This window comes from Zingiber officinale, chromosome 2A (genome assembly GCF_018446385.1).
Source record: "Zingiber officinale cultivar Zhangliang chromosome 2A, Zo_v1.1, whole genome shotgun sequence".
NCBI lineage: Eukaryota > Viridiplantae > Streptophyta > Magnoliopsida > Zingiberales > Zingiberaceae > Zingiber > Zingiber officinale.
The window spans coordinates 6575809-6591015 of NC_055988.1; the positions used below are offsets into that span (position 1 = coordinate 6575809).

The 15207-nt window shown below is 39.0% G+C and overlaps 3 protein-coding genes and 1 pseudogene across 5 annotated transcripts in view; 1 reads left to right on the plus strand and 3 right to left on the minus strand.

Annotated features, from left to right (window-relative positions):
* The window catches only part of LOC122044378 (protein PYRICULARIA ORYZAE RESISTANCE 21-like), a 1016-nt gene extending 687 nt beyond the window's left edge, over positions 1-329 (minus strand). The window contains exons 1-2 of the mRNA XM_042604880.1: positions 207-329; positions 41-122 (exon numbers count right to left, since the gene is read on the minus strand). Coding sequence (XP_042460814.1) covers positions 41-122; positions 207-227 — 103 coding nt within the window. The 5' untranslated portion in view covers positions 228-329. The remainder of the gene's footprint in view (positions 1-40; positions 123-206) is intronic.
* Positions 330-4632: 4303 nt separating this feature from the next.
* On the minus strand, positions 4633-8789 carry LOC122040645 (leucine-rich repeat extensin-like protein 6). The gene is made up of 4 exons (XM_042600037.1): positions 8658-8789; positions 5432-5649; positions 5237-5318; positions 4633-5140 (listed from the first exon to the last, which is right to left on the minus strand). Exons 2-4 carry the CDS (start codon positions 5444-5446, stop codon positions 4782-4784), a joined length of 456 nt encoding a protein of 151 aa, XP_042455971.1. The 5' UTR covers positions 5447-5649; positions 8658-8789; the 3' UTR covers positions 4633-4781.
* On the plus strand, positions 8282-9520 carry LOC122040646 (annotated as a pseudogene).
* An 864-nt stretch (positions 9521-10384) lies between these two features.
* LOC122040644 (ATP-dependent RNA helicase DEAH11, chloroplastic-like) lies at positions 10385-13751 on the minus strand. 3 transcript variants are annotated; one of them, XM_042600034.1, is made up of 4 exons: positions 13566-13751; positions 13445-13498; positions 12474-13153; positions 10385-12388 (listed from the first exon to the last, which is right to left on the minus strand). In XM_042600034.1, exon 4 carries the CDS (start codon positions 11680-11682, stop codon positions 10708-10710), a length of 975 nt encoding a protein of 324 aa, XP_042455968.1. In that variant the 5' UTR covers positions 11683-12388; positions 12474-13153; positions 13445-13498; positions 13566-13751; the 3' UTR covers positions 10385-10707. The 3 variants fall into 3 exon arrangements, with proteins under 3 accessions (XP_042455968.1, XP_042455970.1, XP_042455969.1); XM_042600036.1 differs by having other exon boundaries at positions 10385-11919; positions 12144-13153; XM_042600035.1 differs by having other exon boundaries at positions 13404-13498.
* Between the last annotated feature and the right edge of the window lie 1456 nt (positions 13752-15207).

A 15207-nucleotide genomic window follows, 5' to 3' on the forward strand; every position in this document is an offset into this window, starting at 1 on the left:
TAAATTAACGATCGATCGAGTAATAGAATCCAGTGCTCACTCTCGAGCTGGCACAGAGTGCACTTTATCTTAGCGGCGCTGGAGCAGCATTTCAAATCAACCGTTATGATGACTGTGGCGACCTGCGCACAGCTCCACAAGTCCAATTGCAGGATGAATGATATATCAAAATTAATCAATAGAGGGATGGGAAATTGAGTGAGTACCTTCGGCTTCGCCTCTGCCATCTCTTCCCGTTGATAATTGTGGTTAGAAGAGGATGCGAAATGGTTCTCTTTATAGAATTAGAAACAGACTTATTCTTTTTTTTTTTCTAGTTTGATAATTGTGGCAATTATGAAGCAGCTAGCCACATATGAATGGATGTTGATGTGGTTGTAAGTCCGCGGAGGATAGTTGCTACAATGGAGGTCAAAGTCAAGACGATCAACATTCAAACATCATTGGCCGATCGGATGATTATGCCCCGATCAGGAGGAGAGAGGCTCGATCCGACTTCACCTCTGACTCGGGTAATATGACGAACAGCCGACTCTCAATAAGAAAGGACACCAAAGGAGACGGTATACAGAAACCGAGCTGATCAACTACTCCGCTCAAACAGGCAGCAATCTTCGACATTGGCACAATGGAGCCACGACCGAACAGATGTGGCACAGACGTAGTGGCGGTCCGAACATACGTGGCACTGACACAGTGACATTTTGGTCGAGCGGACGGTACACAGGAACAGTGGAGTTCTGGCCGAGCGGGCTATCGACATCCTTTTGGGAGTTAGTGCCACTGACACCTTGCATGATCAATCAGAAGATCGTACGACGGAAGCTTCCATTGTCACTTCAGAGATATGCTCGGCTTGTTAAAGTACTGTGTGATGAGTTTTTTCAAAAAAAAATTTGAGACGCATGCCCATTTGGGGAAATGTGCACATGCACTATGGAAGCTCTATATAAAGAGGGATCCAAATCATATGCAATGACTGATCATGACCTTTTTACCTTCCGTTATGTAGCTCCTGCATTAACTTGTCGATGATTTGATGAACATATATACGACAAAAGAAATGAGTAGACTGATGTGTAACGAAGGAGAAGATGGAAGAATGTAAGAAGAACCAAACCTTGCCAAGCAAGCATATGGATGTTGTTTTCTTAAAAAGATGGACATCGATATCTATAATGAACACAATGTGTGTATTCGATTTTGTCAATTTTCTTGAACTCAATTGGGCAACCTTAGCTTGTTTAATTAATTTCTATTTCATTGCACGTACGCCTGGCATGGAATCAAGTGGAACTAGCAAAATGAAGTTTGCAATGAATGGTCTATACCAAATTTAACTTTCTACGAGCACGCAATTATTCTATCCGCACGTCGGATATTACAAGTATAAATCGTTGAAAGTCATAAGATATCGACAGCGTACGTACGTCGCACGTTGTGATTAAGAGCATTGTATTCATGATGAGGGTTGTAGCGCCGCAGTTAAAAGTTTTCACAACATGCACTATCAGGGGCGGATCCAGAATTTTAAATTTGGGGGGGGGGGGTTGCATATTAAGCGACAAAAATAATTATCGTTAGAAATTTGTACACCCTTGAATAACCTCCGAATTCTCAATTTATGACTGAAATCGAGGTCAAAATTTACCTAGAAATCACCATCCTAGGTTACCGTAGTTGACACGACAACAATAGCGAACAAGTTCAAATGTAGCTCCGACACGAAACAAGGGCCAACGACCCTTCTCAAGTTGCAATATTACTTCAAGATTTTGGTATCAAACTACCAATAGAAAATTTAGGTTGCGGACTTTCTAAATATGTAATCAATTTTGAATTCTGAAAATCCACGATGCTACAATTGACAATGAAAACAACAACAATGATTTTGGTGTGAATTGGAAAAGATCGAGATGTCTAGCCATACCCATAGGAGAGGAAATGCCTATATCATAAATTAGAAAAAACTAATTATATAGCATATAATAAACTAATAATATTATTACTAATAATATTTGTATATTAAATTTTTTAAAAAAAAATCCAACATAATTCCTATCAGGTAAATTAAAAAACACACAACAAAATATTTTTCTCTAAAATTATATAGCATATTTAATAAGTATATTATTCGCATCAATTATATTAAAATATATTAAAAAGGAAGATTAATTTCATCATCTGGTACTCCTTCACCATTAGTACCTCCCCCCCCCCTCCCAGCCCCCTCATAAATCCGTCACTGTGCACTATACATTTAGGGTGTGACGTTAACCACATATAATTATCAATATCATATAATTATTATTAATATTTATTTAAAATATATCATCTAAATTTAAATTTTAGATATGTCACAATTCGTTTATCATTTAAAATAGAAATAAAAATTTGAATACATAATTTTTATTTATTTAATTAACTTTTGAGTCAATTTTACAAATAGCTTTTACATTAAAGTAATTGAAAAAGAACTTTTGAGCCAAGTAAATTTGGTGATTGTCCATTGCTTTTCTGTCTTCCTTATGTAGCAGAATTCATTGTGTACTCACTGAAGACTATTCATTTTCTTTAGCTGATCAGGAATCCATCCAGTGAAATGATTATTTCCCACATTCCTAAAAGCAACAAGTGCAACCTAAATGTATGGTATACAAATTCTTGCTTGCCCATGCAAATGTGAACTTACAAATGCTGAAGAGGAAGATTAGCAAGAACATCTATATGTCCAGTAAATTGGTTGTTCTCCAAATCCCTGGATAATATAATTAATCAACAACAATTGTACTGCTTGAGAAACTGTGTTGAGATTCAAATTTGCTGCTATAGAAGTATATGCAGCATACAGTATTGTCCAACTTGACAGATTGCTAAAGCTCACTGGAAGATCACCAGCAAGTTGATTGAAGGACAAGTCCCTGCAAACAAATAAAGTAGTTGTTGAACTGAAAGGTCATCACTAGTCCTTAATAATTGAACTGAAACCTGCATTAAGGAAGACGACGTTTAAATGGGCCTTACCAGAGCATTCGGGTTGATAACAAGCCCGGTCTTCTTTTGCGTAGGAGCTTGTTTTCTTGGTTTGTTCGAGATGGTCCTATTCTTATCAAATGGATGCATTTGACATTTTTAGACAGTTTGCAACAGATTGTGATTAATTCTACAAGTCCTTCATGTGAATTACACATTCCAGTTGCCCCGCCTTATGTTTTGTCCATGTGAGTTGCTCTAATAGAAGTGAAGGGAGATGAGTAGTTCATGTGACAAAAAGGTGATTCGTTCTCCTTTAGTGTCCCCGTCAATTCATCCCTAAGCCAATACGGAGGAGGTAAATCACGGATGACTACTAACCATTAGTGTAAATGGCCAAGATATAAAGGAGGTTATGCTGAGATGAATAGTTCATGAACTTATGTTCAAAATCATTTGGAAATTTATCAACTTGAACATCATTTTCACTTCAACAATGTGGCAAAAGATGAATACGCTCGCCCCTAGTGCCTCCGTCAATCCATCTCATGACCAATACGGAGGAGATAAATCATGGACGACTACTAGCCTTTGGAATAATGACTAACATATAAGAGAAACATTTATCTTGGCTTGTCGAGATTCGAACCTCAAACATCATGATGGCAACACCTCATGCGCTAACCACTAGACCCATCCGAGGAGACAAAACAAGATAAATAGCATGATGGTCGATTCTTATCTTCCAATTTAACTTATTTATGATGCTTCAATCCAACTCGAAGTTGCTAATCTTCCCTTTGATTTAGCCAAGGCCAATTTTATAATATCAAAGGTGTTTGGTAGATTTTTTCAATTGACATTATATTTTTTTTTGTCACATCGTATTTTTATTTTTCATGTAAAAAACAAAAGAGAAAAAAAAAACAGAACGATTTTCTTCACCGTCAGGAGATAAATATAAATATATAGACAGATAATATATGGTGGGATGAATATAAATCATGAATTTTAGAAACTCGATCCTAGATTATTACGCAAAAGGAATAGATCAATCGTCCTTGCTACAACCAGGGCGTTTTTCATATACTAAAGATATAATAGGGAGATGTAAATAGGAAGGTGCTTTATTTGATAATTAAAAAAATAATAAAATAGGATATTTAAAGAAAAAGAATTTAAGTATATGGAGAAATTTATATAAAAAAAGAAATCCACTTCCTCCGTCAAATAGTCTTTCTCGCGTGACAAAAGCCGAGTTGGTAAGCGATTATTGAGTTACATAAATTTCTGTAACTCGTATTTTTTCCTCTTTTTATTTACCTCTTTCCTATAAGTTCAGTCCTTATCGCTGGTCCAGTTTGGCTTTCCCGCCTGAAAGGTGCATTGTGACTGGACCAACTCGTATGGAGTTGGAGTGTTCCACAGCCACCCAAACCGAACCTCGTGGACCCGGTTCTTTGTTTCCCCTTTGTCGTCACCGGCGGGTAGGTCACCCATCCCCCCCTTCCTAACACGACAAAGGTACTCAACCGCGGGGCCACCGTCGTATTCCCGGATTCCTCCCTCGATCGAGACAGCGGTGCCTCGCCGGCCGGCGAACTTGCTCCGAAGTGATAATAAGCACGAGAAGAGACATTTCAAGAGAAAAACAACAGCTTGAACGACGGAAACTTTTTGGTTACAATACTGCCATCCAAGGTTGAAGTTCGTCAACCTCGAGGTTCGCCTTACAATCCATAACTTTATACGGGAAAATAAACATTTATAAGTCAATTAATTACGTGGGAATTAAGCGAGTTAATAAATTACTTGTGGGAGCAGCAGGAGCAAGGATCGTATTCGCACACGATTTTGTAGCAGGGTGAGGGCTGCGGCAGCGGATGCGGTGGGGCTGGAGGCCATGAGCTGCAGCCACAGTACTGCGGCGGCTCGCAGGGCTTGTAGCAGCAGCGCCACATCGGGCCGGGCGGCCACACAGGTGGTGGCGGCGGCGGAGGCGGCGGAGGAGGCGGTGGAGGTAGCGGTGGTTCGATTACTACGTTTATGATTACGCTGCCGGCCAAGGAGCAGAGCTGTTGGATGAAATGTTGGGGATCGAAGGGGCCAGTGACCGTCACCGTGTTCTTCTTCTCATCGAAGACGACAGAATTGGTCTTGAACCACACTAAAACACACAGAATCCAACAGAGAAATAGTAGTAAGCCAGAAGCAAGAGATCGCTTTCAATTATAACTTTGTAAACGAGTAATCCAGTGCTCACTCATGAGCTTGCACAGCGCCCACTTTATCGTTGCCGTGCTGTTCCAGCTTTTCAAATCAACCGTTATGATGACCGTGTAGACCTGTGCACAGCTCCAGATTTGCAGTTTGATGGGGGCCAGAAACAAAGTCCAATTTTGCAGAATGAATGATCAAAATTAATAGTTCGAAAATAGAGGAATGGGAAATTGAGTACCTTCGGCTCTGCCATCTCTTCCAAGCTTTTTGAGTCTGAGAAGATGAAGCCGGATTAGAAGAGGATTGGGAAATGGGGTCTTCTTTATAGACACAGATTTATTCTTGTTTCTGTAGTTGATAATCGTGGTCATGAAACAGCCATAAACAATTACATGCAATACGCTTCAGAGCTTTTTGGATGTATTCTCACTGGCCTATTAGCATTGTGTTCAATGCCTGAATAAAAGATATTGGTAGAATAGAACCATCATCAGCCACCTCCCACAACTCATTTGTATTGTACTGATGTGTAAAGAAGGAAGAACGACATCTTATCAAGCATGTGGATGTTGTTTTGTGCAAAAGAATCATGAGTTTCGAGTAATAATTAAGATTTTCAATTTGTTCAGGGCTGTGGTCCGAATTGCATGTTGATCAGCTTCCTTCTAGTGATTTGATGGAAAAGGAGATTGTGGGTTGGATAAAAAATGGCTTTCAATCCAAATATTAATACTCCATTCATAGCTTTACTTCTTAACAATAGACTAATCATGATGAAAATTAACAACACTGCTTTTATATTTTGGATGGCTATGATACAGAATCAAAATCTTACCAACCATATCTAACTATTGGCTGTAGCAGTAACAAACAATTTTGATATTATGGCATTGGAACTTCAAACTAAATCTCCATCATTAAAAAGGAAAATAATCTCATCTTCCGAAATCATGCCAAAGCTATAGATGATCAAAGAAAACATGCTTACTTGTCATCACATAATTTTCATATATTGTAGCTACACCACGAGGATGTGTCAAACATGTCATTATACTCGAGTCATTCCAAAAAATCCTAACATGCGCTTTCTAATTGAAGAAATTTAAAATTACTTTAAACAGGACTAATTCTGATCACCTAGAAACTCAGTAGCTTATCCTCTACATATGTGAATGGTTTTGAAATCAAATTTGATTAAGTAAACTTTGACCATGGGAAATTATCAAAAAATCACTGCATAAAGGCTCTTTCAAGTCAAATCCAAGTCAACATAAGAATTGATCAAATCAAATACAAGTCAACTCAAATTTCTCCAAGATAAAATTCTAGCAACTTTCCATTAAACCTTAGGTCTCTCCAAGTCAAATTCAAATCAAATACAAATCTTTAAACTTTTCCTGTACCAAGTTCAAATAACTTCCAAGTCAAGCATTCAAATACTTTGGACCTCAAAGCATGTTTTGATGATCTCTACTTATGTTCACCTTAGGGATCAAAATCAAATGTATGAGCATGTCTTGAAGACCTTTGCTCATGATCATTCAAGTTTTGATCTTGAACATTTAACAACATATTTAATGCATATATTAATGTTCATTCAAATTTTGAGTTTCCAGGATAGCCCGTAGGACTTAGTTGAGTCTTATTCAAATCCAAACCTCTAAATGAGTCTCGATGACCTCTATTTATATTTACTCAAATTTTAAATTTTTGGATGGCCATTTGGCCTTCGTTGATGCTCTTTCAAGTCTCACACCTCTAAACATGTCTTGATGACCTCTTTCTATGTTCACCAATATTTCAAAATTTTTACGTTGATTTTTTCGCTAGAACTCTTTCAAATCTCAAATCTCTAAATGGGCATTTGTTCATGTTCACTTAAATCTTAAGCTTGATCATCCTTCACTATTGCTCGTCTTGATCTAGAACCACTAACAAGTCTTGATGACCTCCATCTATGTTCAACAAATCATTAGCTTTTAAGAAAGCATTTTGATGTTCACATATCCTCATTCAAATTTATAAAAATATCCTTCACTACCTGTCCACTCCAGCTCATTAGCCTTGAAGATTTTACCAATATAAATGTTATGCATGTTTGACACTATCTTAACTCTTCGAAGATTCTCTACTTCTCTAGAGGTAATTAATGATAGGCACTCGTGTCTGTTGAAGTGTCAATTGTTCCTACAATAAAAATATAAGCTCACAGAAAGGCCAATATTTGTGAAAGAAAATTTCCCTACCTTCTCTCATTCTCTTTTTCTAAAGAAAGGGGGAAATAAATTGTTCTATGGCATAACTACAATTTTATAAATCAGATTGCATCTTCAAAATCAAAGCTTTTATCCATAATAAACTTCTAAATATTTTGAATAAAATGTTGATATTTTATTGTATTCAAAGGAGTTATTTCAATAAAAATTCAACTATAAATTATTTTATAAAAGTGCTTTGCCCTGTAATCATGGACATTCTGGAATGAGAAATATTTTTAGTAAGAAAAAATATAGTAGCATCTTTTAATCAATTTTATTTACCGAGGACTTATTTCGATAAATTACCTATTTTATTTTAATTTCTTTCCCACCTAGTTCTATTTCTTTCATTTATAGAACTTATATTTAGAAAGGAAACATGATAGAAATTCAATAATAAGAATTTAATGTTTAACAAGTTCTTTTCTTCATTTTAACTCCAACTCCATGCTTCAGATAAGAAATTCACCACTTCAATCAACTTTTTTTTTCATTATAAGTTTCACTCAATTTTAAAGAACTAGCCAGATCATCAGCCGCTAATTACTTGTGATTTGTGGAGGCATCTTTATCTAAGAAATAATAATAATAATTTCAATTCCCCCATATTTCTCTGCCCAGATCATTTCCAACTTCCAAGCAACTTAGCTTCTATGACCCCGGGAATCAAATTAAACCTCCGACGTGTCATTCCCTAATAGGTTTATCCTAAGGCAAATCATCCAGACTGGATTATCACAATATCAAGGAATCGAACGACAACCTATTGCCTTCCATTTACGTGGCCTCCTCCGCGCCCACTACTTCCCTTCCTCCACTCCATATTAATCGAGCCATCACCTCCCTAGTCTCGAAGTCGCTCTCTTGTGGTCGTTAACTATCGACTAAAACTCCACCCAAGTCGAGCTCAAGCAGTGAATTCATGGCTACATCCGCGGTGCAGCACTCGGCGTTCACCGGCCAAGCTGTGCTCCGGCAACAAAGCGAGCTCGCGCGCAAGGCCGGCGTCGCCGGCAAGGGCTGATTCAACCTGCGCCGCACCGTCGCCAGTGCTCGGCAGAGCATCAGGTAGCTAATTTTCTAATTTCCATTTATTTAAATAATATTTAAAAATATATGATTAAATTTCTAAATGAAGGTATGGGCCGGGCCGGGCCGGGCCGGCCCAAGTACTTGGGCCCGTTCTCGGAGTAGACCCCCTCGTACCTGAAAGGGGAGTTTCCCCGGCGACTACGGCTGGGACACCGCTGGCCTCTCCGCCGACCCAGAGACCTTCGCCAAGGACCGCGAGCTGGAGGTGATCCACTGCCGGTGGGCCATGATGGGCGCACTCGGCTGCGTCTTCCCGGAGATCCTCTCCAAGAACGGGGTCAAGTTCGGGGAGGCGGTGTGGTTCAAGGCGGGAGCGCAGATCTTCTCGGAGAGCGGGCTGGACTACCTTGGAAACCCTAATTTGGTGCACGCCCAGAGCATCCTCGCTATCTGGGCCTCGCAGGTGGTGCTGATGGGGTTGGCGGAGGGGTACCGCGTGGGCGGCGGCCCGCTGGGGGAGGGCCTCGACGCCATCTACCCCGGCGGCGCCTTCGACCTGCTGGGGCACTCCGACGACCCGGACGCCTTCGCGGAGCTGAAGGTGAAGGAGATCAAGAACGGGAGGCTGGCGATGCTCTCCATGTTTGGGTTCTTCGTGCAGGCGATCGTGACGGGGAAGGGGCCGATCGAGAACCTGTCCGACCACCTCGCCGAGCCAGTCGCCAACAACGCCTGGGCGTGCGCCACCAACTTCGTCCCCGGCGAGTGACCCCGTCGATTTGATTTGCCTTGGCTGGTGTCACAGTAACGGTTATTATGTGCATCTAATACCAGTGAAAGTATAGAACGCCGTTTTATGTCTCCGTTTTAATCGCCGATTTAATATGTCTTAAAATGAGACATTGTTTATAACGGGTCCGATATATAAAAATTCAAAAATAATAGGACTATACATATTGTAAATTTTCACTTACTTTGTAAAAGCAATTTGTTGACTATGTTGGCTGGCCATGCCTCTTTATCGCGCTTTGTACCAACCTGATCAGTTTAAACAAATCCTGGGTTAATTATTAGTTAAATATGCATTATTAAGAATGTAAGGATTATACAGACATAACTGACCTCGGTGACAATAAGGACCTTGGCTAGTTTATTTTTAGATGAAGCTGCAATAAACCAAAATCTTTAGCTACACAAGTGGAATTTCCAACACTTGTGTGTCCTCATGTTCCACCAGTATAGACAAGCATTCAAAGAACATTTCAAGGTTCCATCCCAAATTTGTAATATATACCTTTTATAGGAGTTCCATTAAGGAAGGTAATTGAACATTTTAGACAACTAAACAAATTCAGTTATAAATGTGAACAATTGACAAATTATCATAAAAGCAGGAACCCTATCATCATAACCAATAGGTATTAATAAATCGTATGGATGCCAGACTTTGTAAAGATTGACATGTTAGTGCAAAGCAAAAATGAATCAGAGTGATAGTGAAGACATCTGAGATAACAACAAAGTTAAATTTTTAATCACAAGTCTTGAGAACAATGTGAACATCTAATTGCTCTTCTTTTTCATGTGATAAAATTTGCTCTTCCATCCAGTGTCCTTTGATTGGCATCAAATTACTGAGAAATGAACAAGGAGGAAGCAAGAGAGAAAATTAGCAGTGTCCTTTGATTGGTATACTCGTGGACAAAATTAGTGGTTCCATCCAGTAGTGGATCAACAATCCAGGTAGGCTCATTAATCAGCTCAGAAGTTTCTTCACCAATGAACTACTCATAAGTAATAAACATGTGAAACATTAAAGGCGCCAGTTTCCCCAAAATATAAACCAAAATATACAACTAGATTACAAAGACACTAGATGTACTTTATGACCAGGGTAGTGCTTCTTAAGGTGACTGAAGATAAGTTCTTCACATGCCTTATCAGTTCAGTGACCAAATCCACCTGCATTCCATAATGATTACATTTATCAATCTCTCTATTGAAAACTCAGAAAGAATATGCGTTAAATCTTCCATTCCCCCATAGCACTAAAGAACTGAAAAGTGAAAACAAAATCATTGTTGAAGACCCCCACCCTACAAAATATGCTGCTAGCATTAGCCATTACAGCAGCAAGGACAACACCCTCTTTGCTCAAACCACAGTCAAAGCAATCAAGAATTATTTTCCCCAGCCGTGGCTCAACGCCCAATTTCACCAAATATTAACATTCTGTAAGGTCAAAGACCTCACCTTTCCGTGTGACAGCACCTAAATGTATTAGATTCTGAATTGCTATTTCAACTGCCCTAGGGCACGGAACATCAACAAACTCAAAGTCATCAACATTCTTAGTGCCCAAAGCAAGGATTCGCAAAACAGCAATACCAAGGTGGAGTTTCCGGATTTCAGGTTTCTGATGTATTTTCATTGCATGAAAATCAGACTCTGTATAGAGTCTGTAACACTTGCCAGGTTCTGTTCCACCTGCTCGGCCAGCTCCTTGGTTAGCAGAACTTTGACTGAATGCACTGACCTTAAGCACATTAGTCCCGGTGCTAGGTTCAAACCTGCTCTGTTTAACCATTCCAGAATCAACAACGTATTTAATAACTTTGATGGTGAGAGATGTCTCAGCAATTTTCGTGCAGAAAATAACTTTTCTCTTGCCAGGATAAACCTGAAAAACTTTTCTTTGCTCTTCAACAGAAAGTTTTCCATGCATAGGCATTACCAAAGCAGTAGGATCAGTAAAGATTTCGCAAGCCCATTCTACTTCAATCTGAGAAGTCAAAAATGCTAGGACAACACCATCTTCTTCTGTCTTGTGAATATAACTTACCATTTTTAGGACATCCAAGACATATGAAGCACATTTTCCAAAAGAGACCTTTATATTAGTAGAACCATAAGGGCTAGCAGATACATCAGCTACATATTTGATTTCCAGAGGACAATTTATTCCCATGACATAATAGGTGTTGCAACCATAAACATAATCTGAGAATTTGGTTGCATCAGCTGTCACAGACATTATTATAAGATGGAATTCTGGCCTTTTAAGCAGCTCTTTTTTAATCAATGCCAGAAGAAGATCAGTGTTCAAACTTCTTTGATGAGCTTCATCTATAATAATGCATGAAATGTCATCCCAACTTGTACCATTCATAAAGTGTAGAAGGAGACAGTGGTCTGTCATAAATATTATGCCTGATTTAAATTCTTGAAAGGGTGAATAACTGGGATAAGAAAGCACAAAGCTGTTAGGATAACACCCATTGGCTTCCTCTCTAACCCTTTGTGCCAATGTGTTTGCCGCAATTTTGCGAGGCTGTGTGCACACAACAGCTTTGTGAGCAGCAAATCCCGAATCAGCAAGAAACTGTGCCAACTGAGTACCCTTTCCTGAGCCAGTCTCTCCAATCAAGACTACGACCTGTTAAAAGAAAAAAAAAGACAGAACATGCACTGACAAAGAAGTCCATGATTCTAAAGATACTATATTGTAAAGAGGACCTTGGAAAGCATAAATGTACCAGAAATCCTAAAAGTCGCAAGAACAAAATGGGCAATAGCTAAAATAAGAGTCTAGCGCATTCATTGAACATTAGAAAACCAAAAGTTGGCACTAGCTATGTAGGATAAGAATAAAATCATCACCCAAGCTAGCAGCTCAATTCATCATGTCATGCACTTTTCATCTTCTTCATTCTTGACATCACCGGAAATTGACTTGAGCGTCGAAGGAGACGACCGGGGCAGCCTGATCTCCGTCCTAACCCCTCTTTCACTCTTTTACTCTTTGCAGGCTATTCCGGCAATAGGGACAGCTCACCCCCTCATTCTCCTGGTTTTTAACTCGAGGTCTTCTTCCGGTCAACACCAGCAGCAGCTCGCTTTCACAACTTCCCAAGGGGATCAAAAGCATACAAGTTAAATCAAAGAATATTAAAATATAATATATAAAAAATGGCAAGCTAAAAGAATTACCTGATTGGAAAAAAATAGGAAAGAATTTCCCTTTTACATCCATAAATGGGTAACTCATCCTTAAATCGTCGGCACCCTCTCATCATCAATCTATGAATTTGATTCCCGTCTAACTCATCTCTAAGATTAAAAAAAAATCAACTTGTCCATCCTAACAGTTCATCTCTTTATGCAAATCAGAGTAAATGTCCTCTACTTGCTCCCCAAGTTTAACAAGAAGATATCTCATGGCAGCCCTGAACTCCCGTAGCTTATCCTTAATTTCTTTCTCTCACTCCGCAGTTCATCAATAATGTCTCAGTGCGTCATATATTAGTGAACTGAAGAGCGAGAGAAAGTACTTGCGGGATGAACTATGGGAGTTTAGGGCTGCCAAGGGATTTTTTTTTGTAAACTTAGGGAAAGGACATTCACTTTGATTTGCATAAAGAGGAACTGTTGGGATTGACAAGTTTGAACTTTTTTTGTAATTAGACTGGAATCAAATTCATAGATTGATGAAGAGAGCTCATTGATCTTCTGCTCTGAGAACCGCACTCCTATATAATAAAGAAGTCCTATAATGTGAGGGCAAAATAGAGCCTTCAAAAGAATCTCCTCCTCGGATTTATCACATGGAGCGTCGAAGGCGACTTCAATAAGATGGGTGAGGAGGTGGGCGGCATCAAGGCACTAAAGAACTGAAAAGTGAAAACAAAATCATTGTAAAATGTCTCCCATGTGAAAAATCGAGAATCTAACAACGTCCATTTTAAAATGTCATTAAGCTATTCTGCAACTGCACAGCATAGAAATGGGAAATGTCCAATGCATTAAGAGGAAAAAATCTTCCAAACTGGCAAACATTTTACAATGCAAGCTTCACAGGAGCATGTAAACAATGGTACATCAAACAATTAGCAATCTAGGATTGTTGCACCTAAAACTAACCATGTGGAGATCCAGGATGACATCGAAAAGGAAGAACGCACCTGGCCTTTGTGCTCCACATGATGCTTCGTCTGGCAAAACCCCTCGCGAATAATCTAGGTCAAAAAGAACGATCAAGGTCGATAACAGATTCAGAAGCACAAGAGTCAACGGATCGACTACCTCTCCGGCACTTTTGGCGGCGTCCACTGCGACGGAGAAGAACGAAAAGTGAGATGCATCTGAAACCAAAACAAATGAGAGCAAAAGGCGATCGATTGGAAGAACGAAAAGTGAGATGAGGAAAAGTAGCGTAGTTCTCTCACATTTTGGGTGCGATCTCCTCCGTGGGCTGAAGGATAACTCTATAAAGAAATCGGGCTAGGGTACGTTGTGATTGGCTGTGCATGGTAAACAGCGTTCAGCCTTTGGACAATCACACTCCTGCTGGGCCTCAGTACAAGCCTCCTTCCGACTGACGACTCGATCATCGAACTGAAACTAACTTGACCGTGATGTCGAATCCTCTTAACCAAAAATTAATGGAAAAAAAAAATCAAAAGATCTCCTATTTTATATTTTACTTTTATAAAAGTTAGCGGTTATAAAAGTTACCCATAAGTACTCCAATATATTTAGAATGGACTTAAGATTTAAAATTTATATTAGATAGAAATTATGTGATAATTATTATAAAGTATTTATGAGTTTAGGATTTAAGATTTATACAGAAGTCATTTCACAAGCCCATTCTACTCCAATTTGAGGAGTCAAAACTGTTAGGATGACATCATCTTCTTGGGAATATTACCATTTTTAGGACATCCAAGCACATTTTCCATGGACAACATGTCGTGCATGCAGAAGACAGCTAAAGAATTTACTCCATGACAATTGACAAGGGCCCTATTGGATCCATGGACAACAATGCCTCAGTTAACTTCAATAAGCATAGAAGAAAACAAGTTTTTCTACAAACACACACACTAGCTAGAAAAGGTCTAAACAAAAGGTAATTGGTAACTGAAAGTCTGAAAGAATTTGGATGAATCATCCTCTCAAATTTAAAGTGAATTCGTCAGTCAAATCTTCCCCTACTTTTGGCAATATGTTGATCAACATCAGTTGTTCCACTTGCCAGTTGATCAACATTTTGTTCATTCATCAGCATTAATAATTATATTCCCCTATTCCAGATGCTTACCCAACTGGCACAATGTTGGGAAACTTTCAGTGTTAGAAAACCAAAGGTTGTGAACTTCATGATTATCCTCTAAATGGTGTCTTTTTGATGTCATCTCTCTGCTAGCTACTGATGCATTGAAAATATTCATACAATATAGCTATCCAGCAACACTGATCTCCCTATCACAGAGGTATGGTAATCAATTGTATAGCATTCAACATCAACCATTTCAGAGGCCTAGTGCATTTTTTCTTGGAACAGTGCTATGGGGGTTCAAAAGGCTGGGAAATAATGTTGGAGACAGGAGCATTTTGAATATTTGTTATGCATATTATGGCTGGACAACTGTCAATGTTGCACTCATTTACGAACCCTTGAACCTACTCAATACAATCGAACCTCAAGTCTGCATTAACACAGTGAGATGTTAGGACATATATTAAGTATGCCCATACACGATTGTAAATCTTTTTTGAATCATAATTTATTTACCTCCTACTACTACTACTACCATCACCACCACCACCACCACTACTACTACTACTAATCTAGTATAATCTGTTTCACTTATTATGGAAGTTGAGTATTAAAATTGTCACGACGGCATGAGTTAAAACGGAATGTTGAGTTGGGTCAAAA